The sequence below is a fragment of the Ursus americanus genome, chromosome 27 (assembly GCF_024610735.1).
Source record: "Ursus americanus isolate L20-20 chromosome 27, mUrsAme1.1.p, whole genome shotgun sequence".
Classification (NCBI taxonomy): Eukaryota; Metazoa; Chordata; class Mammalia; order Carnivora; family Ursidae; genus Ursus; species Ursus americanus.
In genome coordinates, this window is record NC_142153.1 from 11003414 (window position 1) to 11031213 (window position 27800).

The 27800-nt window shown below is 44.7% G+C and overlaps 2 protein-coding genes across 3 annotated transcripts in view; one reads left to right on the forward strand and one right to left on the reverse strand.

Moving 5' to 3' along the window:
• The window catches only part of BAG4 (BAG cochaperone 4), a 33900-nt gene extending 25498 nt beyond the window's left edge, over positions 1-8402 (reverse strand). Inside the window, exon 1 of one of the 2 annotated variants that reach the window (XM_045779379.2) lies at positions 8081-8402. In XM_045779379.2, the coding sequence (XP_045635335.2) occupies positions 8081-8350 (270 nt within the window). In that variant the 5' untranslated portion in view covers positions 8351-8402. The remainder of the gene's footprint in view (positions 1-8080) is intronic. The other variant, XM_045779378.2, reaches the window with a different exon arrangement.
• Positions 8403-8518: 116 nt separating this feature from the next.
• On the forward strand, positions 8519-18566 carry LSM1 (LSM1 homolog, mRNA degradation associated). Its single transcript, XM_045779383.2, has 4 exons — positions 8519-8941; positions 12997-13065; positions 14427-14542; positions 18180-18566. Exons 1-4 carry the CDS (start codon positions 8896-8898, stop codon positions 18348-18350), a joined length of 402 nt encoding a protein of 133 aa, XP_045635339.1. The 5' UTR covers positions 8519-8895; the 3' UTR covers positions 18351-18566.
• Positions 18567-27800: the final 9234 nt, after the last annotated feature.

Below are 27800 nucleotides of genomic sequence, written 5' to 3' on the forward strand. Positions count from 1 at the left end.
AAAACCTATTTCAGGGCAGTCGGCAGAGCATGCAACTCTTGATCTCGGGGTTATAAATTCGAGCCCCAAACTGGGTGCAGGGATTACTTAAAAATAAAATCTTACAAAAAAATTTTTTAATTAAAAAAACTATTTCATTAACTGTCCATCAAAAGGTCTAGAAGCAGTGGTAACACGATTACAATCAGTATACCTAGCACTCAAATTTAACTTCTGTACGACTTACGAAGCTATGGTCCCTCAACTTCAAACACAGCATTTTATAATTGGCTCTGTCAGGCAGGATTGGGAGTTCAAACATTTCTCCTCTGCTGCTTGCTTACTATTCAGTTCTGCCAATAGGAGGCACTAGGTTAGAGGAGGAGAGAAGGGACTTCCAGGCTCCTTCCAGTTTGCTTATTTGCTGTTTCTGTCATTGTCAGCCTACCAACGCCCTTCAACCAAGGGGTGGCAGTTAGTAGCAATCCCCAGATTCTGCTGGTTTTCCAGAACTCCTTCAGAGAGCCCAGTGCCAGCTAGGCTGTGCCTTTCCCTGGGTTCCAGCTCCACCAGGCAATTCTCCCAGGTTTGTAGGTTCTAACAACCCAACTTCTTGTCTTTATTCCCTAGCCCTAGGAACTGTAGCTGTCTCCTAGTTACCATCTTCTGTGTTACCTCCACTTTCCCTTTTTGCCTTTTGAGATCTCCAATGCCCACTAATTTCCTAAAACAAATTCTCTCTTTTATTTATTTTTAAAAGGATTTATTTATTTTATTTATTTTAGAGTGGGAGAGGGGAGAAGCAGGCTCCCTGCTGAGCACAAAGCTTGACGTGGCGGTCCATCAACCCTGAGATCATGACCTGAGCTGAAATCAAGAGTAAGATGCTTTACTGATGGAGCCACCCAGATGCCCCCAAATCTCTCTCTTAAAAGAACTAGCGTAGGTTCCATTTTCCTGCCTGGATCCTGACATATGCTTCTAAATATAATCTTCCATTAAAAAAAAAAAATCAAGGTTTTCTTAAAGGAATGGTTGATTATATGTGTGGGACAGAATATATACAAAATAAGCTTGGCACATCTTGTACCAGAAATCAAGGAAGCTGAGGCGCCTGGGTGGCTCAGTCGTTAAGTGTCTGCCTTCGGCTCAGGGCGTAATCCCAGAGTCCTGGGATCGAGCCCCACATCGGGCTCCCTGCTCGCTGGGAGCCTGCTTCTTCTTCTCCCACCCCCCACCCCCCACTGCTTGTGTTCCCTCTCTCGCTGGCTGTCTATCAAATAAATAAATAAAATCTTTTAAAAAATTAAATTTAATTTAATTTTTTAAAAAAACAGAAATCAAGGAAGCTGTCAAAAATTAATGGGTCAGGCGCCTGGGTGGCTCAGTTGGTTAAGGCTCAGGTCATGATCCTGGAGTTCCAGGATTGAGTCACGCATGGTGCTCCCTGCTCAGCAGGGAGTCTGCTTCTTCCTCTGACCCTCCCCCATCTCGTGCTCTCGCTCTCTCATTCTCTCTCTCTCTCAAATAAGTAAAATCTTTTAAAAAAATTATTAAAAAACTTAAAAAAAAAAAAAAACAGTGGGTCATGTCAAAAAGACTCAGAAGCCAAGAAGAGACTCCCATTCGCATGATATGAAATCATTAAAGCAATAAAAATAATGACTGTAACTGACTGAAACACATTCAAAATACAGAATACATTTTATGTTTATACATACATATATACACATTATGCAAATGAGATGATACTTAAAACAACAAATGAGAAACAGTTACTTTTCTATAATTTTAATAGGATTTAGAAATGAAGAAAAATTAAATATTCCATCTTATCCTAGGAATCTGTTTTAAAAAGATGGGTCATTATCTATACCTTCATTATGATAATGGTTACATGACTATATGCATTTATCAAAACTCATAGAACTATACCTTTAAAAAGGTACAATTTACAGAATGTAAATATATCGTAATTTTTAAAAATGAAAAATAGATTGTTGTCTCCAGCCATACCACCCCGGACACACCCGATCTCGTCTGATCTCAGAAGCTAAGCAGGACTGGGCCTGCTTAGCACTTGGATGGGAGAATGTCTCCAATGAAGTGGCAAGAATTATTAATTTTATTAAGTCTTAATAAAAAGATGGTCTTCGCTTTTTTTCCTCCCCTTTGGACAAAATAGAACAAATCTAAAAATATGCCCAGTAACAATGAAAGTGTGCAGTTGAAGGCCCTTAACATGAATGACATAATTCTATGAAATAGCATTTGGTGTCACAGGAAGCTGGCTGAAGCGGATCTCTGTTTTATAAAGTTGCCAATGTTATCATGTGCTTAACTCTTTCCAAACTTTTTATTTGTTGTCTGAAACTAGACAAAGGTGCTAAAAGGTGATGTAAACCAGACAAAGATGAGAAAAGTTTTTCACAAGAGGCAGTGATTAACGTGAATTCAAGTTCTTGTCGCACTGGAAATTTGATCAAAATTATGCAAGAAGATAACAAATTCATTTACTTCCTTTTTGAGAAGCAATACCTAAATCTCAGAGGAAGGCTGGAGTCAACTTCTTTCATAGTTATCTTAGAACTAGTTTTGTAGAAGTACATACATGATTAAATTTACAAAGTGACTTACCAACACGCCTCAAAAAATAACCCCAACCCAAACAAATATAACAGCAGAGGAATCTGACTAGTACTGCTACTAAGTTCCGATTACAGATTTGTTTACCTTGTTCACAAGAATTAGACAAAATTAGAAAAATACATTAAAAATTATTTTTAGCTATATAGGCCCAAATCACTACTAAAGCACTTTATGTTCCTATGCTGACCATATCCCAAGTTTTTATTTTCAATCTCATTTGGGTCTCTCCCATGCTTCTCTACAATTTCCCACTTGCCCCAGCACCTGTTTCAAACATTTATCATATCAAGTTCCCAGTTAATGCTACTCCACTTCCTCTCTCTCAGATGACCTAGCCTCCTACTTTGCCAAGGACACCAAGAGTTATAAACTCCTTCGATGTCCCTCCCCTCCACCTCCAGACTGATTTTCCCCCCTCTAGATTGGAAAAAAAGGTTTTCCAGCTTTTCCTCACTTCTTCATCCCTCTCTCCACAAGCCACATCCATCAATTTGTTCCCATCTTTCTTCTTACTTTCTTCTTCTTACAAACACATTCACACCACCTAATCCTAAAAATTCTTCCCCTGATCCTGGTTCACAGTCAAGTAACCACTTTCTCATTTACTAATCTCTAGAAGTATGGTTTACAACCGGTTGTCTTGGCACCCAAACCTCCCACTATTTTAAACTCCCACCACTAAAATCACAAGACCCTTGCCAAATCCAAAAGCATCTTTTCAGTTCTCATGTCACTTACGTTCAAAATAATTGTGTCCTTGCTTGGTTTGCATTGCATGACTTCCTGGATTTCCCTGTTATCTTTCCAAGTATTCTCTCTTACTGTCTCCTTCTGAATCCTCTTTGTCACCTATTCTAGACTCTCAAAGATCTCCTATGGAAACATTACCCAATTTGGTAATTCGAATATACTTTTATTTGATGACTCTCAAATCACTATCTCCATCCCCATCACCCATCTGACCCCACATCTATTGTGTTGTTCCTATAGACAACAACTCCTGGATACCAGACTCTAAAATTTGGCATCAAAAAACAACAAAAAGAGAAAATCACAAACTTCTCCCTAATCAATCACATACATTCCATCCAGAGCTTGGCACATAGTAACCACGGTGAACAACTGGCTTCCAACAGAAATGAAATAAAGGCAGTACATAAACCCTTGCCAAGTCTTTGTATTTTTTTAAGCCCCTATATTAACCAATCACTAGTTCTTCTGGTACAAAACTAAACTATATCTTCCCATAAAAACCTGTTCCTCTTCCTTTTTATTACTATGAAACGTTTATTCCTAGGAAATACTAAAACCTCAGAATCACCTTATGTTTCTCTGGCTTCCCTCACTTCCAGTTGATATATACTTTTAAAAATGTCTTTAAAGGGGTGCCTGGGTGGCTCAGTCGGTTAGGCGTCTGTGTTCAGCCCAGGTCATGATCCCAGAGTCCTGGGATCAAGCCCCGCATCAGGCCCCCCGCTCAGCAGGGAGTCTGCTTGCCCCTCTCCCTCTGCTGCTCCCCCTGTTTATGCTCTCTCTCGCTCCTGTCAAATAAATAAATGAAACCTTTTTTAAAAATAAAAATGGGCAGAGTGCTTTAAAAAAAAAATGTCTTTCAAATCTACACAACTTGTTTTGAAATGCATTCAGAAAGTAAGATAGATAGGGGCACATGGCTGGTTCAGTTGGAAGAGCATGTGACTTCTTGATCTTGGGGTTGTGAGTTTGAACCCCACGTTGGGTGTACAGATTACTAAAAAAAAAAAAAAACATTAAAGTAAGATAGATGTGATGAAACAAATATAATAAATGCTAATTACAGCATCTAGGTGGTGGCTATACAGGTATTCACTATGTAGATCTTTCAACTTCTGTACGTCTGAACATTTCTGTAATAAAATGTTGAAAAAACCCTCTATATAATATATTCAGACATTGTTCAAATGCTTGCCTTTTTTACCTCTCTTCTGAACCACTCTGAGAGCATAACTGACCTCTCTGTTTCCCCAGTCCTTCCCACTGTAATCATCCAAGATAGCTCCCAATGATCCCTGCATGCTGGTATTTGGACCTTTGTGGAGACGGCATCCATGCTGTACTGGAATTGGTCTCTATGACCAATATCATACAGCAGAAGTGATGGTAGAGAGACTGCAGCTTCTGGCTTCCAGCTCAGTACTCTCTCTCTGATGACTCATTCTAGGGTAACATGTAGATCACCAAAGGATCTTGTTAAAATACACATTCTGATTCTGGAGGGCAGGGGCAGGGCCTGATAAACATCATTTCCAACAAGCTCCTAAGTGATGCAGATGCTGCTAATTCAGGGACCAAACTACGGTGCCGTAACTATAGCTAACAGGGTAAGAAAAGAGAGAAAACAGGGAGAGTTCGATTTCCATTTTCTTTCTCTGCCATATTTAAGTATGTTAATATACAGCCAAGACTTTGTAGTGGTTCAGTGCAACATCACCTCAGTCTATTCAATTCTACAGAGCAGTGCTTCTCAAACATGAACGTGCATATGAATCACCTGGGATCTTACTAAATTGCAGCATTAAGTCTGGAGCAGGAGAGATTCTGCATTTCAAACAACTTCCAGGAGACACTGAAGTTTCTGGTGCATGGACCACACTTTTTGGGTAGTAAGGTTCTAAAAGTCTCCTATGCCTTTTTTTCTTTTTTTTTTTTAGTTTGACATATTCGATTATATAAAAATGTCAAATCTATTGTATATCAAAACCATGTTAAACTAGAAGACAACGAATTTGGAAAACACATTTGCAACATGCATATCTTTTGTATTAATTTTCTATTGCTGCATAAGAAATTGCTATCCTATACTTTTCAAGTTTCAGAAACACTAACCTGAAAGACAAATTCTTGAAATGGTTTACAAATGCTCATAACACGTTCCAGCTTTATCTCCAATCACTCCTACTCCAGCACCATCAGCCACCCATCCCACATGCACATCTATACTCCAACCATACCTTACAACACCCTACACAATTCTAAAATCTTAACTTCTCTCACCTTGCCCAGAAAACACACTCTTAAGAAATACTGCAAGTCCATATGGAAGTCATCAGTTTATCGCTCCTCTCCTCTATCCTTTCCATTGATCTTTGGTATAGTTTGCCTACTTATAGGCCAAGCATTTTATCACTCTAATCTGCCATGCGATAAAAGTTCCACAGCCTACTTATTCCAGATTTACACATACACACACACACACACAAATATAACCCTTCTTCACAATTAATCTCTCACTACGTGTTATTTCTCATATAATTTCTTAAAGATGTAACTATCATAACATAAAACCCACCCTTTTTTTTTAAGATCTTATTTTTATTTATTTCTTTGAGAGAGAGAGATGCGAGCAGGGGGAGGAGCAGAGGGAGGGGGACAGGCAGATTCCACACTGAGCACAGAGTCTGATGCGGGCCCAATCTCAGGACCCTGAGATCATAACCTGAGCCAATATCAAGAGTCAGACATCTAAGTGACTGAGCCACCCAGGTGCCCTCACACCCACCCTTTTAAAGTGTACAATTCAATGGTTTTTTGTATAGTCAAAGTTGTGCAATCATCATCACTATCTAATTCCAGAATATTCTCATCACCTCAAAAACAAACTCCATACCCTTTACCATCACCTCAAAGTCCCCAGTCCCCCAGCCCCTGGTAACCACTAATCTTCCTGTCCCTACAGATTTGCCTATTCTGGACATTTCACATAAATGGGACTCATACAGTATGTGGGCTTTCTGACTATCTTTGTACATGTAGCATGATGTTTTCAAGATTCATCCATTTCATAAAATGTATCAGTACTTAATTTCCTTCTGATGGCTAAATAATTTCATTGTATCAATGTACCATATTTTATCTATTCATCAGTTGATGGCTATCTGGGTTATTTCCACTTTTTGACCATTCTGAATAATGTTGCCATGAACATGCTTGTTGTTCATAAAAACATGCACATTTTTATGTAGACATGTTTTCAGTTCTCTTGGGTACATATCTAAAAGCGAACTTGCTGAGTAATACACTAACTCTATACTTAACGTTCTGAGGAACTGCCAAACTATTTTTCAAAGCACTGAACCATTTTACATCCCCACCAGCAATGTATGGGAATTTCACTACTATATTTTCAACCCATGAGGATATGATAATTACTGAACAGAAAGAGAGGTGTGCCCCCCCCCACCAACCGTATAATAATTCACTGCTAAGAATACTGAATTAACAAAAGAGAAGTATAGTTCTGGCAGGAAGACAAGGAGTAAAATGTTGTAAATCCGAATGTACAGGTTTCCCCTGCTATCTGAAAGTAGAACATTCCTATGAAATCTTTTGTAAGCCAAAATGGCATAAAGTGAAAAAGCAATTACCATTATTTTTTTATGAAAAATGTTTTAGCATTTCCAGGCCCCCAAAATAACCTTTCTTAGGCTTCTCTGATACCTCAGGATATAGCTTGCCAACGGATGCACAAAATAAATCGAGATAAAGCACAGAGGCTCACAGACACAGTTCAAAGCTATGGCAGTGTGATGCTGAGATGCTGAGTGTAGTTCCCAGGGAAGGAGCTTGGCGGTGCCACTCTCACTGCCCAATTGCGCACTGCCTCTACAACCGCTTGCTGCAAAACAAACGCTAAAGCTATTTTCGCGTTTCACCTTTCTTCCTAAAACCCAAACTCCTCTTCAGATTTCTTGCAGTTAGTAAAAACAGACACTAATGTAGGTCTTTCCTAAAAAACGAGGTGGCAATAAAGGTGAACCTTTAAAATGCCAGGGATACCGCTACTGACCAACTGAGTTAACCTCTCAGAGCCAACTATTAAATCATAAAATAGGGAGGCCGTAATGACAATTACGTTGCAGCCGCAACGTAATTTAACAATCCAAGTAAAGGTGAGTATTGGTGATTCAATCCTGGGCACAGCATTAGGGGCAAAGGGCTAAATGCCCGATCCCTCCTCTTACTTCTCGGTTCCTTCCCTTCGGGAGGGGTTGCTGAGTGACAGCGGGGGCTGCAGCCACCTCCCTTCTCGGGGAGAGCCGGCCATAGGAGCCACGCAGGATAAATTGTTAGAGCTCAAAAAGCTTGGCCGGGGCACTCCAGCCCAACATCAATCCAAGGCTGAGAGATTCCGCAGCTTGCTACTTAGCTTAGCAAGTCAGGGCAGGATCTTTCTTCCTTTTTTAATACTAACAGACACATTTATTATGGTCGAAGCAGAAAAGGAGACGCAAAGAGAACACAAGTATATCCCCCCAGCCACAAATCCAGTCTCTGTCTCTCCAACCCCCCATAAGGAAAACAAATATGAAACCCGATCCATTACGAACTCTGGAGCTTTATCAATCCCAACGGCCCTCACCCTCCAAAGACTCCCCTTATCGGAACCCCCTGGGACAGATCGCGCAAATCTTACCTGGTGGTTTCCTCCAGCTCGACCCGTCTCTGACCAGGCGCCTGCAGAGGCATAGTAGCCATCGCCTCCTCCGCCTTCTCCCGGCCAGGTGGTCTCAGCAGGGCCGCCCCCGCGCACCCGCCAGGAAATGGGAGGCTGGGGAGGTTCAGGGCGAGGAGGATACAAGGGCGGAGGTGGGTGCATGGGCACATCTCCACCCCCGGGCCCGTAAAAGCGGCCATACGAAGGACCGTCACTGGGGCCGTAGCCCGAGCGCCTCAAGGCCGACATGGGATCTACTGCCCGGTAGCGCTTCCCGCCCCCCACGGCCAGCCCACAGCGCAGGCGCCAGCCGACGAGAGGCACTGGACAGCAGGGAAAGGGGTCGGCCGACAACAGCCAATCCCAGGCTCGGTCCCGCCCCTTCGGCTCCCGAGTCCAGAGAGTTGAAGGACGGAGGGCCGTGACTCGGGGGTCTGGGAAGCAAGAAGACGAGCGGCAGCACCGTGTTTCTTAAAAGGGAAGATACATTTTCCTTACCATCTAGTCAATCTAGATTCCTCTTCCCCTTTTATCAGGGATGGGAATTGGGTGTCCCGGGACCGCACGACAGCCCCGCCTCTTCCTGAGGACGGGCACGTGATACCGGAAGTGGGTGGGAATAATATGGAGGCGTTTCCGGCAAGCCCCGGCTGCTGAAAGCCGGGGCAGACGTGCAGCTCCTGGTCCGGGTTCCTGTCCCGGTCCCGCCCAGGCGGCGACTGTGGTCGGAGAAGGGAGGTGTTGGACGCGCTGGCCCACCGCCGCTATACACTGCAGCCTTATCTCAGCTCAAAATGAACTATATGCCCGGCACCGCCAGCCTCATAGAGGACATCGACAGTGAGTATCATCTCCTCTGGATGAAGTCTGGGGTGAGATCCCTCCTCTGGGGCGGGTACCTCTTCAGGGGGAGCTCGCAGAATGAGTCTGGGGCGGGGAGAGTGTGTTTTTAGCACTGTTTCAGGGTGTTCGGCGTTGACATCCTGTATGTGAGAGAAGCCACGAGACACTCCGTTTGCCTACCTCCTAGCCGACTGCCTCTATCCCGTGTCTCGCAGCCTCCACCAGTCCCCGGGCCGATGAGCCACAAGCTGTAGAATTCATTCCTGCTTTGGAGGGACGCCGCTGCTAAGACCCAAACATGAGAGTTTACCCTCCCCACGTCGACTGTCTCCCACCTGCAATATATCAAAGTACCAGGTTGTTACTGGTGGATGAATGAGAGTACTTAGAGAAAGGATTCATTAAGAATCGAAAGTTTTAAGATAACAGCGGTTGGACTCAATTGGCAGTAAAATAGGTTTTATGCTGTGTAGCCATTTGCAATGCAGTCTTTAGCACTTTCAGGTTATGATAGTAGAGATCGCTGCCAGACAAAGGTATTGACTTTTCTGGAAAGGCTGAATCACTTCACACTTAGTTTTCTGTTCGACAGTTTTCTTGTATTAAGAAGACCTCCCTTTTTCCTGGTCATTGTCCTGAAGATGAGTTCGGCCCTGTACAAAAGAAAGACTCCTGTCTTTCCTTTTTCTAAGCTCTCATCTGTGAATTATTCCTCAAGCAACATTTTCTAATCCTTTGAATCCTGCGGTCTGTCTCATTAACTTGTAATTGCTGCAGAATGGCTTACACAGTTCCAAACGAGTTAAAACAATCACAGTTACTATGTATGCAGATTTAAAAAGTGAGTCCTTGGGGCGTCTGGCTGGCTCACAGTAGAAAATTCGACTCTTGATCTTTGGGTTGTGAGTTCAGCCCCGCCGCGGGTGTAGAGACTACTTAAAAATAAAATCCTTTGAAAAATAATAAAAAGTGAGTCTGTGATCATATTCTCTTTTTCTCATTGTCTGAAATCATTCTTTAAATCCAAGTTAGTGATTCTGCTATTGAAAGGAAATGTAGTGTGAATTGGACCATATTTGTATATGAATAACAATTGCACAAGCCCATCTGTCATATGTAATGAAATCTTCAATTTTAGTGATCTGTGGATGCCATTTTGCCCCCACTTCTCATTTTATATATCTGAATTATGTAAGGCTCCTAACACATTCTGCCATTGTACTAAAAATAATTTTTGTTCTCAAGCCCTCTAACCCCTTCTTTGTAGACTCCAAGCCTCCTCCTTTACTGAAAAGTTTGAAACCATCTCTTATGCATCCTTTGCTGTCCCCCGCAACCATACACACTATTTCCTCCTCTCTCCTCAATCTTTCTACATATTCACCCATCCTCTCATCTGAATAGGAGGTATTCTTCCCTTTCAGTCCGTGTCTTTTACTACTCTTTCTTCCCACTATATCTTCCATTAATACCCTTTTTCTCTCATATCTTCTCTCTCCCCCTGGATCCTTCCCTTCATGTATATTCTTGTCCATCCATCTCATACTTTTTTTCAGTTATGTCTTCTCATCAAATTCCCATCCTTTTTCATATCTTTACCCCCAAACCTTTTGAATCCTCTCCATTTTGACTCTACTTCCTGACCATCTACAGTAGACCACCTCTGTTACCCTGCAATCTGATTTTTGTTGTCATCACACTGCTGAAACTGCATTCTTAAAAGGCAGCAGTTTGATGCATTCTTCTGGGTTCTTCCCTCCCCTCTGCAGTATTGCGATTCTATTACCACTGGATTCTTAATTCTGTTTTCTTGGTTTCTCCAGCACTGGTACTTGCTGATTTTCTCACCTCTCCAACTCTTACTGTTCCCTAAAATAGGTGGGCCCTTAGGTTCTATCTTTGGTCGGCCTCTTTTTTTTTTTTTTTTTTTAAGATTTATTTATTTGAGAGAGCATGCGTGGGGTGGTGAGGAGCGGGGGCAAAGGGAGAGAGAGAATTCCAAGCAGACTCCCATCTGAGTGTGAAGCTCAATTCCAGGACCCTGAGATCATGACCTGAGCTGAAATCAAGATCCAGCCGCTCAACCAACTGAACCATCCAGGTGCCCCATGCTTCCTTCTTTAAATCTCTAGGAGAGCTCCTGGACTTTAATAATTATATCACCTCTTTGTGAACTTATCCAAAATTGCTCTAATTAGACCTCTTTGACATTCCAGTCTTACATTTCCAACTGCCTGTTGACAGTGTCCTGTCGGTTAAGCATCTGACTCGGTTTCTGCTCAGATCATGATCTCAGGGTCACGAGATGGAGCCCCACATTGGACTCCACGCAAAATCTGCTTAGAGTTTCTCTCTCCCTCTCTCTCTGCACCCTCCCCCACCATGTTTGCGCACCGGTGCAAGCTCACTCTCTCTCTCTTTCCAATAAATAAATAACTCTTTTAAAAAATTCCTGCATGTCCTCAAATCATTTCTTCAGCACTGCCCCCGCCCCGCACACACAATCACACCCCACCTCTACAAATTGCCATCTCTTAGAACTACACAGTCTTGGGGCATCTGAGTGACTCAGTTGGTTAAGAGTCCAGCTCTTGGTTTCAGCTCAGGTCATGATCTCAGGGTCCTGGGATCAAGGCCCATGCTCTGCATTCAGCATGGAGTCTGCTTGAGGATTCTCCCTCTCCCTCTGCCTCTCCCCCTGTGAGCATGTGTGCACACTCTTTTTCTCTCTCTCTCTAAGATAAATAGATATATATTTTTTTAAAACAACAGAACTACACAGTCTTCATTCTCTTGACTCTCCCTTCTCATTGGCCTTGATGTAGGTTTCCTCTTCATGTCTCACATTCTGCCCTTTCTTTTCTGCCAGTTCAGTCTTCAGTGTTTTCTTATGAAGTATAATCCAAACTGAATCTGCTTCTGGTACTTTGGGGACTTTATATCCTGTGACTTCCCTTTACACCCCCAACTTTTAGCCAAACGTATGGATATATACCAGCCTTTTTTCCCCTGCTTCCTAAATTACAGATTCCCCTTTCCCTGTCATTCATCACAGAGGCCAAACATTATCAGTCTTTCAAGGCTCAACTCAGATACCTCCTCCAGCTAGTTTCTCTCACATAATAGTTAAGATCTGCTTTCTTGTGGTACTTAATTATAGCGCAAAGAAGACTACAGATTCCTTCAGGGAAGAATCACTGTCTTATTTCTGTTACGTTTCTAGAAAGTATTTTATGCACAGCATTAAAGAAATTAATGAATGAATTTTGCTAGCTATTCTAGCAACTGGCTTATTGTCATTTTTCAGTGTCAGGTCAAAGTCACCTCTTCGGAGTGTTTTCCCCTAGCCACCCTCTCTTCTGTAGCTACTTTCCCTTTCTCTTCATCATATTATCCTGCTATCTTGTTTATTATTCCATTGTACTAATCACAGTAGGTTGTTGGGTTTTTTTTCTACTTGTTCACCTTCCTCCACCAGGAATATAAGTTAATAAGGTTGGTGACTTTCTGAGTCGTCTTCTCTACTGTATATCTAAGCCCCAGACCAGCACGTAGCTCTCAATAAATATTAATTGAGTTTTTACTCTAGCTGACTATCAGCATCCTCATTTACCTGTTTGAGACATTGTTTTTATTTATAACCTTCCCTGATCCCAAAGTGTGAAATAGAAGCTCGTCTATAAGTTGAGATGAAAATAATTCTAGTACTAAGATCATAAAGGTCATCTAGACTAAATTTCTCAGTTTGTGGATGTAGAAATTGACATGACACTGGGAGGGTTTAGCTGCCAACATCAACATCCAGAGCTGGGAGTCAGGCTTCCAGGCTACTCACCCAGTCCTTTGCCCACTCTGCCACCACAAATCTTGTCATCTTAACCCCAGGAAGCCTTGGTCCTCCCTCTAATTTCCCAATAAACTGTGCCTTAAATACTTTGGAAGAATAAGTGGTAGAGCTTAACCTGCTATTAATTTGTTTTTAATTGTTAATCCTGTAAACTTATTGAAGCTAACAGTTCTCATTTTCTAAAGATCTTTTTTCCTCTCCCCAGAAAAGCACTTGGTCCTGCTTCGAGATGGAAGGACGCTTATAGGTTTCTTGAGAAGCATTGATCAATTTGGTATGTACTAGTTATAGACTTTTCTATATGAAGAGCAGCTATCGTATGTTTGTGTTATTTCATGTTGAAATTTATTTATCTGCAACTTTTTCAAGTGTCTGGCATAATGGAATACTGTTTTGAGTCATTACGTCATTGTTTTCTAAATTATGATTAGGTGATTCAAAAGCTAGCATTTAGGTAAATAAGCTTATATTTCTAAAACTGGTTTTCACTAGAGCATATGATTGCAATGTTTTGGACTGTTTTTTTATTTTCCCCAGTAGAGGGAGCCAAATGATAGAAATAAACTCAGTCCCCTGAAAAAGCTGCTCATTTGTACATTGGCTTGGGTGCCACTACTCTTCAAAGCAATTCCTGCACTGAAGGTAATCCCTCCCTGTCCAATGAAAATTGGGTGGAAGGCATTTCCTGAAGCATTTTTGGGGTCCCAACTTTAAACTCAAGATTTTACACTTTAGGGATACATAAGACTCAGAGTCTGAGTCTTTGTTTTGCATCTTACATTTTTCTAAAAAGGTCTACATTTGCTTCTGTTTCAAGGAACTTCTCTGTTCATATCAACATTTGTTGGACATCTGCTAGTGGATTTGGGCATGAGGAAAAGCAACATAATTGAAACGCTTAGAGGAAGTGTAGAAGGTAGCATTGATATTTGCTTTTCTTCAAATAAGATGAATAGTACCAATTTAAAAAAGACAAAGAATTATTCTTAACAGACTGGCGTTCTGAATCTTAAATCAAATTCGTCAGATTACCTTGGGGGGAAAAGTAGCAAATCCTGACTTTATTCTCAGATTACCAGGTACGGTTATCTGACAGAGTGAAAAGAGAGGTTTTTGTGTATCATAATCCATGGATACCTGCACTGGGTTAAATGAATCCTAAGTACTGAAACAAAGTTAAATCTTTGGTAAATTGTCATATACACATACCCACGCAACGTAGAAAAACTGGTTTTTGTTTAAAAAAAAAAAACTAGTTTTGACCTCTGCAGTTTTTAGGTTTCAGAGTCTTCCAAGTGCCCTGCCGCTTTGTATTTTCTTATAGTCTTGTCAGTATTCACAATCTCACTGATGTAAAGGAATTTAATTTTTGTAACTGATTCCCACCATCATTCATGCATTAGTGCAGCATAATCCCCAGTACTCTGTTTGCAGTTGTTTAGAAGTCTCCCGAGTGGTGTGTCTTAATAAAACAGGAGAAGACTGTTTAAAATTTTAGCTTTTCCCAGAATTAGAAAGTTTGGAAATCATGTTCAGCAGAATCTTTTCTACTCAAAATAACTGATTGTTTGAGTTATGGACCTTTACCCAGTAATTTGAACTAAATATGTTTGTTTCTTCCCTATGCACTTATAGCTAATTTAGTGCTACATCAGACTGTGGAGCGTATTCATGTGGGCAAAAAATACGGTGATATTCCTCGAGGGATTTTTGTGGTCAGAGGAGAAAATGTTGTCCTACTAGGAGAAATAGTAAGTGAAAACCGTTAAGCTGCTGTGGGTCTTGATAATCAAACTAGTTAGGTTTCTTTTTGTCTTTTCAAGAAGGAAAAAATACATTGTCCACATGGCACCCAGCTTCTCACAGAAACCACCGCAGTAGCTTGGGAAGCTACAGGTATAAAAGGGGAGCTGCAGGGAATAACTAACTTCGTCCCAGTGCCTCTTGGCATTTTAAACATTTTGATCCCATTAGCAGCAAAGGATCATTGATTTTACCTGATATAAAAGTAGTATACTGTACAAACATGTTCATTAATGTATTTCTGCTATCTCTAATAGCAGAAAATTGGAAAACTTAATACCAAACAAGAGATGAATAATTCGATAAAGTATGCTTTATATACACTGGAATATTTGCAGTCATTGAAACAATTGGTTACAAGTAGGTTTTCATGATATGAAGCTAATGAGCGATGCTTGGGGGAAAGACAGATTGCATATACATCGCAATGTCCCTGTTTTTTAAAGGGGGAAGGGGAAGGAGAGAAGGGGGCTGTAGGAGAAGGCTTTCTGTTCACTGCTGAGCATGGAGCTCAGCCTCACATGGATCCTTAGCTCACAACCAAAGAGGATACCTCTGCATGCCAGGAAGACCAGTTGGCAGGTGAAAAGTTAAGTCTTCTAAAGCGTTGTTACCGTAGGGGTGTGTGTGTGTGTACACACATAACCATTCATATACACATATATTTAGGCATATATATAGATATACACAAAAAAAACCTATTAGAAAATTAGCTAATAGATGTGCTCAGACTTTTTTTTTTTTTGGCTTTTTAGGTTTTTATTTTAATTACAGTTAGTTAACATACAGTAGTTTTTGTTGTTGTTTGTTTGTTTGTTAAAGATTTTATTTTTAAGTAATTTCTACACCCAATGTGGGGTTCAAAGTCACAACCCCAAGATCAAGAGTCTCCTGTCCCTCCAACTGAATCAGCCAGGCGCCCCAGCATACAGTGTTACATTGTTTCAGGTGCCCAATATAGTGATTCTCAGGCATTTTTAAAAGAAGATGAAACTTGATCTCATGTTTATTTAAAATATTTACTTAAAAAGAAAAATACCTTATTTAAAACCTTTGGCTTTGCTTCTGATTATTGGATTTGCCAGGAATATCAAACTGAAAAACTTAACCACGTCTTAAATCAGGTTTACAAAAGTCTTTGGAGTGAAGTGGTTTGATCTGTAGCGATTTTTAACAATAAGCCATTTGAGAAAGTGAGGAGATAATCTGGCAGGGTCAGGTTGGCTTAGAGACCTCAAGTTGAAACAGTTAGCTGGGGATGACGAACCAATGCTGTCAATAACGGTATTGCTAAGGGCTGCTATGAAATGTAGGAAAATTTTTTTTTTCTAATTTTGAAAGTGTTTTTGTGATGGATATTTTTGGTTCAGTAAATCGCCTGTTTCAGCAGTAGAAGTGTCATCTCATTGTAATACTTAGAGGTTGAAATACAGCAGTCTAGTACCATGAGCGTGGGGAGTGGCGTGAGTAAATGACTGTAAAGAGCTCTGCCGGTATACGAAGAGGGGCTAAGCCATCTCTGGACAGTAGGAGTATGAGTGATTATGCTTTCCTTTGTTTATGCTTTTCTCAGTTTAATTTTTAGAGCAGAAACATACGACTTTGCTGTCAGGAGAAAAGATTTCAGTTAAAATATTTGCACGTACTCTGCTTCAGCTGTGTAGTCGTGGACACCGCAGACATGTGTGCGCCGGTTGCATTGGCGCACATGGGCCCCTGTGAGGAGAAGGAGGGGACTTGCATTTGTTCTGGAAGAGTCCTTGTTTCCCGGGAGCCCTTTGGGGAGGAAGTGCTCTTGTATGTGAATGGTTTGGATGCTGCAGAATTTTTACAGTGGCGCCACTACAGCCTTGTGGCTCAGGAGCGCTTATGCAGCTGGATGAGTCAGTAGTCAGCGTGACGAAATCCAGTCCCAGCCCTAGAGAAGCTCGTACCCAGAAACCAGTTAGAGGCTGTTAACATCTGTTGTTTAGGAAGTCCCTGGATTCTGCCTCAAGGATTATGATGCACACAGCCTTAAGTAATAGGACTGATTGTTGGGAATTAGCATCATCTTAACCACATGACTAGCTCGATGAATAACATAGTGAAAGGTCCAGGAGGCAGTACACCATGCTAAGAACATTATCTTCCCTTCAGCTGCTCCCCGTGGATTGTGAGGGCGGTTTAGACTTGATAAGATATATTTTGCCCAGTGCAACAAACATTTGAGCCAAGGCAGGACTTGCTTATATAATTTGTGGCTTTCATTCTAACTTTCCACTTGATGTCCCTGCCTGTGGTTCTGCGGCCTTGGCAGCACAGAGAGTGTTAGTACCCGTGGTAGGCTGCAGCGTCTGGAGGCTTTGCGTGTGTGTTGGTGCCTTCCCAGAATTTTATGATTGCAAATCATAGAGGAAGATAAAAAATAAGAATACCGTGTATATATCCTCTTTCCATGTAACAGAAACACAGACTAATACCTGTACGTTCATTTTAAGGAGAATAAGTTGAATCTGGATAGGGAGATACTTTTATAGGAAGGTTCTGCATCATAAGATCAGTTACCAAATATTTGTAAGGTGTTCAGATGTAAAAATATTAAGCAGAGGGGCACCGGGGTGGCTCAGTCAGTTGAGCATCCAGCTCTTGATCTCAGCTGAGGTCTTGATCTCAGGGTCCTGAGTTCAAGCCCCACTTTGGGCTCTGCGCTGGGTGTGGAGCCTACTTAAAAAAAAAAAAAAGTTAAGCATATTATGCCAGAATAAGTGAAAAAATTACAGTTAATATTTGCATTGTAGGTTTTTTTTAAGTCAATATATACGGGGAAAAATAAGAAGTATATTCCCCAAAATATTGTTCCATACTGGAATTGCGGGTAATTAAAAAAAATTTTTTTTCTGCTTGTCCGTTTTCTAAATTTCATACAGTGAGCATGTATTTTTAAAATAAGAGAAAAAATAGCTTTAAAAAAAATGTTTTAAATTAAAACAGTGAAAATATATTGAAGCCAAACTGGTTTAGTAACTTAACTGGTCTACTGAGGTTTTCTCTAGAAGATGTGTTGCCATAGAGGGGGAAAGAATCTTGCGTTGTAATTTAAAGACTCCTAGTTAATGGAACAGAGGGGCAGGTTATTGTCTTTGGGTGGGGGGCGCTTCTTTGAATCAGTGTTCTCTACCTTCTTAGCCACAACCCCCAGAAATTAAGCTGACTTTTATAATGTAAAAATATAAAACATCGAAAGCCATCTTGACCTCAGTAACTTCTCTCTTGGATCCTTTGGAGTTGGGAAGATAGTTGTTCATACATATATAATTTTTTTTAAGAAAAGCAGTCCTTGAGTAATGTCGGACTTCAGATAACGTAAAGCTTTGTGACACACACAGATACTGATCTCCGTTAGCACATTCATACAGTATGTATTGGGTAGTAGTGTGGGCAGCCACTCCTGGCAGCCACTCTGTCCCCAGGAGGATATTTCAGCCCTGTCACAATTACGAAAAATAATCCAAGCCTAACCCAGGAATCCGTTTGCCTAAAGGTCTGTAATGTTTTCTGTTCTTGGTCGTCAGTTGAAGGTTTTCAACCCTGCTTATCTTGTAGGATTTGGAAAAGGAGAGTGACACACCCCTCCAGCAAGTGTCTATTGAAGAAATCCTAGAAGAACAAAGGGTAGAACAGCAGACCAAGCTGGAAGCCGAGAAGCTGAAAGTTCAAGCGCTGAAGGACCGGGGTCTCTCCATTCCTCGGGCAGATACTCTCGATGAGTATTAAGTCATGTGCTCAGAGGCTAGTGCTCTTGGGGAGCAGCGGCTGTCACTGAATGGAAGTGACATCTGGTCACCCCACACATTTGACTAGAGACTGTAGAGTTTTGAAAAAAGTCCTTTTTATTTTGAATTCTTTCACATGTGCAACATGAAGAAATCATGTGGCTTTGTTTTTTTTCCTGTTTTAATGACAAAAATCATTGTTTAAAAAAAAAAAGCAGTGGCCTGGACTCCTTTCACACATCACTGCGGAGCTGGCAACTACTTCTTCATATTGCTGCTCTTGTACCAAATTAGCGTTCACAGGAGGGAGTTGGCATTTACTTGTAAATAAAATATAAATCTCAAAACTCGTATTATTTCCTAAGTTTGAGTTGCCTCCAGGGAATAGACCAAATTGAGTTTTGTTTTGTTTTGTTTTTTAAAGATTTCATTTATTTGACAGAGAGACAGAGAGGGAACACAAGCCGGGGGAGAGGGAGAGGGAGAAGCAGGCTTCCCGCTGAGCAGGGAGCCCGATGCGGGGCTGGATCCCAGGACCCTGGGATCATGACCCGAGCCGAAGGCAGACGCTTAATGGCTGAGCCACCCATGCGCCCCCCAAATTGAGTTTCTGCTGTCAAAGGCACAAGCTGTCCACTGGGATCTCTCCCTTCCGTGACAGTTTCCAAGTCGCCAGTTACTTATGAAGGAATATTTTCATCCTAAATATCTTGCAAGTCCTCCCCTCTCCACTATCCACGTTTTCAGCTGGAGGAAGGCGCTTGCAGCCAAGTTTTGCAGTTACCAGTGGGAGCAGAAGCCTTGGGTTTGAGAAACAGCATCACAAGTGTACTTGCTGTTCCTCCTTCCCCAACAGCTGCTCCAGACTACGTCCCCATGAGATCCAGCACTTTACTAAAGTTAACACACAGAAGGGACAAGACCCATCACCCACCTTTGAAAAGCAGGTGTCACTTTAACTATAAGAAGATACTGCGAGTGAGCAAGATTACATTCATTTTCCTGAGCACCATGGTTTCAGAACATCTGACACCTTCGAGAAATTTGGTTCACTATTTGGTATCTTGTTTTTTTCCAACCTCCTTCAAACAATTCCAAATGCAATAATAAGAGTTATGGTTTATAAGGAAAGGGGACTTCATTTCCACAATAGAATTTCCCAGCCTAAGCAAGTTTTGATCATTGCTTTCTGACCTTTGTCACCCAGGCAGCAGCTAAGAATTAGACCCAAAGGGTGAAACCGGACTGCTGCTTTCCTCCCTTCTCCACGCTGCTGTGCGCAATGGCTCACCCTCAGCTCTGCCCAGCCCAGCCTTTGTGCCGATACTAAAATTCGGTGCTTTTTCCCTGGACCATTGCTGGCATTCTCTTCTATCATTAGATTTCAGACTCCACCTCAGTATACACTTTTCTATTATCTTTAATAGTTTCTTCCAATAGCGGTTCCCATGAGACCGCTTTCTAGGGAGACAAATAAGGACGATCTACCAAAGCCCCTTTCCCGTCCATCTTTATTCTGATAACATTGAGTACAGAAGCATATCTCTTTCTCTTCCAGCTGTTCTTTTTCCCTTTCCTTGGCTCTTGACCTTATATTACATGCTCTTAGCTCATTTAAACCACAGCCTGGGGGTGTCTGGGTGGCTCAGTCCTGGGCTCGAGCCCCACATCGGGCTCCCTGCTCAGCGGGGAGTCTTCCTCCACCCACTCCTCTCTCTCTCTCTCTCTCTCTCAAATAAACAAACCAGAGTCTTCTCCCAGCTCTGATAAACTCCTAACAGGCCCTGGATACCGAGTAGAGCTAGAAAGTCTCACACTGTCCGTCGTGCAGGGCTTTTCAGGGAAGCCAAGTGCGCGTGAATCCCAGAGGTGTCACACGGGTGAGGATGGCTGGAAAGTGGTCTCGTTCTGCTCGCGAGAGTAGAGGCTGGCAGGTTCAGGCAGTGGCCATACAGAGAGCAGACACACCGGGCACCCTCTAGTCTCCACCAGACATGAGATCCATGGCAGCACTGCACGGCTCGAGTCAATCCCAGGAATCATACCAGGCAAGAAAATACCAGAGAAGGGGCAGTTAACGAACAGCTCCACATCCCCATTCTCCCCCAAAACAAGCTATATGTATATATGTATTCGTGGGGCATTTCTCACCTTTCAAGAGGCAGCGAGAGAGCAGCACCATCCAACTTCCTGTCCCATCAGGAGTCAGGATGCCCAGTGAGGTACAGAGAAGGCAACCTGGCCAGAGATGCTGCAGGCCGACACCCCAGTGCTCACACAGTCCTCCAGCTTTACGAGAAAACCAAGCCTGCTAGTAATCGAGGGAAGAGCAGCAGCAGAGAGGAGTCTGAGCGGTCACCTTGGAGTTAATATGAGCTGAGCAGGAATGTCCTCCGTGATAAAAGCTCACATACACACACGCTCTACCAGTGCAATTGGTTCCTAAAGCTGACTCTTGAACAATGCAGGGGTTGGGGACACTGGCCACCCTACACAGTCAAAAATCCCCATGTAACTTCTGACTCCCCCCAGAACTTCACCAAGAGCCTACTCTTGGTTGAAAGCCTTACCAATAACATAAACAACTGAGTAACACAGGGGCACCTGGGTGGCTCAGTCGGTTGAGCGTCTGCCTTCGGCTCAGGTCATGATCTCGGGGTCCTGGGATTGATTGAGCCCTGCATCAGGCTCCCTGCTCAGCAGGAGCCTGCTTCTCCCTCTCCCTGTGCCACTCCCCTGCTTGTGCTCGCTCTCATTCTCTCTCTGTGTCAAATAAATAAAATATTTAAAATAAACATTTGATTAACACATATTTTGTATGTCATATGTATTATATATAGTGTATGCTTGCAATAAAGTAGGCTAGAGAAAATGTTACTAAAAAAATCATAAGGGGGGGGCGCCTGGGGGCTCCGTCAGTTAAGCCTCCAGTTCTTGGTTTCTGCTCAGGTCAAGATCTCAGGGTCCTGTGATCCAGCCCTGCCCTGGGATTGAGCCCTATGTTGTGGGCTCGGCACGCTCAGCAAGGAATCTTCTTGAGAATTCTCTCTCCCTCTCCCTCTGCCCCACCTCTCCCCACCTCTCTGAAATCTTTAAAAAAATCATAAGAGCAACGCGTTTACGGAACTATACCGTATTTATCAAAATAACCGCATGCGAGCGTGCCTGCGCGCTTGGAACGCATGTTGTTCAAGGGTCGACTGTACCTTACATGCAAGAGAGGTCAGGTTGTTGCCGGTGAGACTGAACGTGAACTGGACCTTCTGAGCACAACAGGAGTAATTGGTAGAGATCCTTCTGCTGAACGGGATGTGCCCTTACTCCAGGCGGCCTTCACCGCAGACCACAGACCCCCAGGTGTGGGGAGTGGAGATACTTGGTGTAAAAATGTCCGGGAGAGCATCCCAGGGAAACATGTGCGTGGGGGCGGGGGAGAACTTGTCAAGGAAACTTGGAAGGAAAGAACCTACTTCTCAGCCCGGTTCCCTCCCAGCTGCGGTGCCCCACCCCCATCTGGCGGATCGCCCTCCAGCGCCACCCCTCCCCGTAAGGAGAGAAGAGCCGGCTTCTAACTGAGCGGGTCTGGTGTCCAGTTAAGCGAACCAAGATCGGAAGTAACTTTTCCTCTCCCCTTCCCAAGATCCTCTAGCCTGAATCAGGCAACCAGCTCTAGAAAATGGAGCATATCTGATGTTCCTCTGGGTGGGTTCACCTTGGTTAGGACGCCCCTACCTGTCTCCTCCCCGGGTTCAGCCTGGGCTCCCTGGAAGCAGAAGATGAAATCAAGTTCTTTCCTGTCTCATTTCACCGCTTTGCCTCTTTCCCCCCTGTCAGCCTATATTGTACCCATTCTCCTTTTAAAAAAAAAAAAAAGTTTTTCCTGGCGCCTGGGTGGCTCCGTCGGTTACGCCTCTCCCTTCAGCTCAGGTCATGTTCTGGGAGTCCCAGGATCGAGTCCCCCATGGGGGGTGGGGGTGGGGGGTGGGGGTGGGGGGGCCTCTGCTCTGCAGGGAGTCTGCTTCTCCCTCTGACCCTCCCCCCTCTCATGCTTGCTCTCTCTCTCTCTCTCTCTCTCAAATAAATAAATAAAATCTTCTTTAAAAAGATGTTTTTCCTAACTGCAGCCACTCAGCGGTTGCCGTCCCTTGGCTGGGCATGGCCTCAGAGGCCGCCGCTCTGGGCAGCCAGCTAGCCCGTAGCAAGGACAAAAAGGAAGAGCGAGGGCTCAGTGTATCTCAAGGTCAGATGTGCAGAGGGCCTGGGAATTTATCTCTAAGACCAGATCTTATTTGGCATATAATTTATACACAGTAAAATCCCCCCTTTCAGTGCACAGCTCCCTGAGTGAACAACTGCATACGGTTATGTGCCCACCGCTCCTGCCCCTTTGAATTAACTTCTCCCTCCTTCCCGGCCCCTGGCAACCACGATCTGTTTGCTGTTGCTGTAGCGAATGTTGGCAACTAAAACAAAATTTTCTTTTTTTTTTTTAACTTTTTTTTTTTTTAAGATTTTATTTATTTATGTGACAGACAGCCAGCGAGAGAGGGAACACAGCAGGGGAGAGGGAGAGGGAGAGGAAGAAGCAGGCTCCCAGAGGAGGAGCCCGATGTGGGGACTCGATCCCGGAACGCCGGGATCACGCCCTGAGCCAAAGCCAGACACTTAACGACTGCACTACCCAGGCGCCCCAAAACAAAATTTTCTTAAAATACTGTACCAAAAAAAAAAATCTGATAGGTTAAACTCAGCTCACCCACCTTCAGTTTGCTCTTCTGGTTTAAGCTGTTCCAAAAGGCAGAAAGCTCTGTGCTCCCTGCCCAAATCTCTGGGCAAGGAGACCCAAAGCCTGGCTCGCCTGCAGACATGGAGGGAGAAGGGGGAACAAGAAACGAATATAATCTGAGTCATTCATCACCCTAAGCTTGTTGAATGGCTACTAGATGCCAGGATTGACAGGCTATGAGACAACTCTTGGCCCCAGTTTCCAGAGAGAAACATGAGGTTTTTTTAAAGATTTACTTATCCAGTTATACACAACTAATGAATCATTGACCATTACATCAAAAACTAATGATGTGCTGTATGTTGGCTAACTGAATTAAATATATATATGTGTGTGCGAAAGCAAAATAAACAAATAAATAATAAAATGCTTTTAAAAAAGATTTATTTATCCGCTTTTGAAGGAGAGGGAGGGCATGAGCAGGATGGGCTGAGGGAGAGGGAGAGAGAATCTCAAGCAGACTCCCCATGGAGCGTGGAGCCCGACTCAGGGCTCAATCTCACAACCCTGAGATCATGGCCTGAACAGAAACCAAGAGTCGGACACTCTCCCGACTTCACCACCCAGGTGCCCCCAGAAACACGAGATTTTTAAAGGTTTAGCTGTGTAACCAAGAGTACAGACTAGACTGCCTGGCTTCTTCCTAGCTGTCTGAGGTTGGTCAAGCTGCTTAGCTCAATGCCTCAGTTTCCTCATCTGTAAGACCGGCATACGAATAGTACCAACTCCTTGGGTGGTGTTTGTAAGGGTAAGGTGAGTTAGTCTGCGTAGAGCTTGCAGTAGTGCCTGGGCCAGAACATGTGCTCAGCGCCAGCTCCTGCCACCTGCTGAATCCCTGACGTGTGCCAGACTCTTGGGACAGACTCCATACCCTCCATGAACTGATACTTTGTACAACTAAGGATGCCTTGTGAAATAATGGTGACCAACTCGGGTTAAGGAATTAAGATACTGACAACATAAAATGTACTCTAAAGGGAGGTAATCCATAATTACCTCAAGCCCAATGAGTCAAACGTGCCTTAACTTTCTGCCACCTTCTCACAATGACACCTTGGGAGGGAAACACTGCATTTTTCAATTCTAAATAAGCATATACCCTTATAAGCAGTCCAGAGACAGCCCTCACCTCCAGGCTGACCACCCTTAAGAGATGGAAGAAAATCAGTGTTTACTGAGAATCGGCAAAGTACCAGGCTCCATACTTTCCAATCATTTATTAAACATTGATGAAGTATCTAGGAATTATCTAGCACTGTGCTAAGCGCTGGGGATTCAAGAACTTGCCAAGGATCCAAGTTCTTGGGGAGTTTCCAGGTCCTTATGGAGCTTACAGACTTGCAAAAAGGGGGGGCCTGCATGTGTGGGGACAGGGGATATATTAAAAACCTCTGTACCAGAGCACCTGGGTGGCTCAGTAGGTTAAGCATCTGCCTTCGGCTCAGGGCGTGATCCCGGCGATCTGGGATCGAGCCCCACATCAGGCTCTTCCACTATGAGCCTGCTTCTTCCTCTCCCACTCCCCCTGCTTGTGTTCCCTCTCTCGCTGGCTGTCTCTATCTCTGTCGAATAAATAAATAAAATCTTTAAAAAATAAATAAATAAAATAAAAAAAAATAAAAACAAAACAAAAAATAAAATAGCAGTCTTTTAAGAAAGGGGGATGTGGGAGGGAGGGGCAGGAGGGACAGTCGTCTTACCGATACTGTGATACACGGCTATCAAGGGGGCCCAAAGGAAAAAGTATTGAATTCTAGTTAAAGAGCAGAGCGAGGTGGGGCCCAAAGGGAAGCCTTGAGGGTAGGCGATGCTCCGCTATCTGGACGCAGAGAAGGGGCGCACGGGGCAGACAGCCCGCAGGCTCTGGAGAAGACAGCGCGGGCCGGGGCGGGGAGACACTGGAGGACCCGGAGCCTGGGCTAAGAAGTCTGGACTTTCTTTTGTGGGCTCCTGATGCATTGTCACCTGACGGCAGCCTTCTCACCACCTTGAGAGGGTCCCACAAAGGAATAGAAGAGGAAGACATACCCCCGTTCACAGATCGGGGAGTTCAGACGGAAGAAGTGAGCGGCTGGCAATCACGAAGCAAGAGGCAGACGGGGGCCTGGGAGCCTGCTGCGGTGTGACAGCCGCACGTCCTCTACTCCCCAGCCCCGGGGGACCACAGGTGGGTGGCGATGCCCCGTGCACAAGAGGGGGGCAGACAGCTCAGTTCCCTGCAGGGGTATCTTCCCGTGTACCCCCTTGGTACTCCACCTCCCCGCACTCCCTACAACCTGCTACTGAGCAACCCTCGGATCGTTTCCCAAACCCCTGCACCCCATCCTTGATCTCAAACCCAGCAACTCCTAACTGCACTTTCCACCCTTAGCTGGAAGGTCCCTTCCTCCCAGAGGCCTTCCTCCCCACTCTGCTCTCCCGCTGTGTTATGTTTCTTTATTTTATTTATTTATTTGAGACAGAGAGAATGAGAGAGAGAGAGAGAGCATGAGAGGGGGGAGGGTCAGAGGGAGAAGCAGACTCCCAGCTGAGCAGGGAGCCTGATGAGGGCCTCGATCCTGGGACTCCAGGATCATGACCTGAGCCAAAGGCAGTCGCTTCACCGACCGAGCCACCCAGGCGCCCCTGCCCCCCCTCTGTGTGGTGAGGTTTTCCACACACACACACACACACACACACACACACACACACACGTACTTCCAAACTCATCCTCGGCTCCCCTGCTCTCCTCCTGGGGCCCATGGTTCATTTTCCCTCGCAAAGGCACAGCCGCACAGCGGACACTCAACAAGAGGGTGCTGAAGACACGAGTGCTTCCAAGCCCTGCCTCTCTCCCACTCTCCCTCTGAGCCGGACCTCGGTGACCTTTCTCCCTGGCCTGCCTTGTCCACCCAGTGTCCTCCCTCGGGGGCTCTGCCCTCCCCCCAAAGCAGAGCCAGATACAGATGACGTCCAGAGCCACAGGAAGTTCTGACCCATCTCCCCACCTTACTGCTCAGAGGGACAGCGAGAGTTAACTACCCACTGGTCCTGGAAACCATGAGGAAGGGAAGACAGGGCCTTGGCCTTGGGGGAGGTCACCAGCAGCCCTCCCTGAGTCAGTGGCAGCTCTGACATCAGCAGCAGATGTGCGCTTCGGCTGCAGTCTCCCCACCCCAGCTCCTCCCCTCTCCCGGTCCCGCTCCCCAGGGTGGCCGCAGCACGGCCTTGAACGTTATCTGCATGGCCCGCCCCATCATAACCCCCTCCCGCTCGCCGCCACCTGCACGGAGGGGCGCATGTGCTTGAGGGCGCACGTGTCCCCGCGGGGAGGAGAAGCTGGGGCAGCTGGTATCCATCCAGCCCTCTCAGCGTGCCCTCGGCACCCTCTCTTCCAGCCGTGCAAGGTTCAGGCCCCACGGCTCCCACAGGCCTCTCCCTTCGGTGCTGTCTTCCCCCAGACTCTGCCTACAGGCTTGTTTCCTAAGCCGAAGACATACCTACACCCCCACCCTGCCCAGCTGGTCACCCACGGAGAAGGAGCCAGAGGCTGCTCTGTGCCCTGCCTGGAGCTGAGCGCGGCGGGGGGGGGGCAAGTGGGCACGGCGCCCGCCTCAGGGAGAAACAGTCCCATGGAAGAGACAAGCAAACATACCAGAGCCATTATACAAATCGGGACCAAAGTGATGTCCCCTTCCCGTGGTAGTGACGGTAACAGTGTGAGACAGAGGAACAAGCCATTCCAGAAGGTGAGGGTGGTCAAGGAAGGCTTCCCAGAGGAAGAGGGCCCACAGTGGGCCTCGAGAAATGGGCCAGGGCACCTCCAAGCAGCCACTGCTCAGAGAGGAGCCCAGGACAAGGGCCCCTGGATCGCTGGACCCTTCCCACTCCTCATGAGGGGTTGATGGCGGGGGGCGGGGGGGGGGGTGGGACTCACTGGGTTCTGAGCTCTGGGCACCGGCCAGCTCTGAGCGGGTCCTCTTCCTTTCACCCCTTCTGTAGTGACGGAGACAGCAGGAGCCAGTGGGGGTCTGCTACTGCTCCCCACTTTCTCAGCCTTCCCTCCCTGCCTCTGGGCAGTGGTGACAGGACACAGAACTCTCTCACAAGGAAGGCAGGCCCTGGGCCAGGGGCCACACTAGTGTGATTCTCTTGCTCCCTGATATTCTTGCCTGGTGAATCTAGCTTAAAAGCAACCCCAAGTTCAGTCTTTTTTTTTTAAAGATTTTATTTATTTATTTGACAGAGAGAGACAGCCAGCGAGAGAGGGAACACAAGCAGGGGGAGTGGGAGAGGAAGAAGCAGGGTCATAGCAGAGGAGCCTGATGTGGGGCTCGATCCCACAACACCGGGATCACGCCCTGAGCCGAAGGCAGACGCTTAACCGCTGTGCCACCCAGGCGCCCCCCAAGTTCAGTCTTAAAGGGAAAAGATTTCATCAGAGACCGGGGCATTGCTTCTCGAAGAGTAGCGTGCAGTTCACAGGATACCTGCATGGCAACCACCTGGGAATTTTTTTTAGATAAAGTTTTAGAGCCTTAATCCTAGACCTGTTAAATCTAGAGTATCTGAGGCTGAGAGCCAGAAATCTATATTTTATTTATTTATTTTCAAGATTTTTATTTCTTTGTCAGAGAGAGAGAGCACAAGCAGGGGGAGCAGCAGAGGCAGAGGGAGAAGCAGGTA

Bases quoted from the DNA above. Each gene is read 5' to 3' on its own strand.
- LSM1 (XM_045779383.2), top strand. From the start codon at position 8,896: ATGAACTATATGCCCGGCACCGCCAGCCTCATAGAGGACATCGACA. The intron at 13,066-14,426 runs GTATGTACTAGT...ATGCACTTATAG, and splicing joins GAGAAGCATTGATCAATTTG to CTAATTTAGTGCTACATCAG. The intron at 14,543-18,179 runs GTAAGTGAAAAC...CTTATCTTGTAG, and splicing joins TTGTCCTACTAGGAGAAATA to GATTTGGAAAAGGAGAGTGA.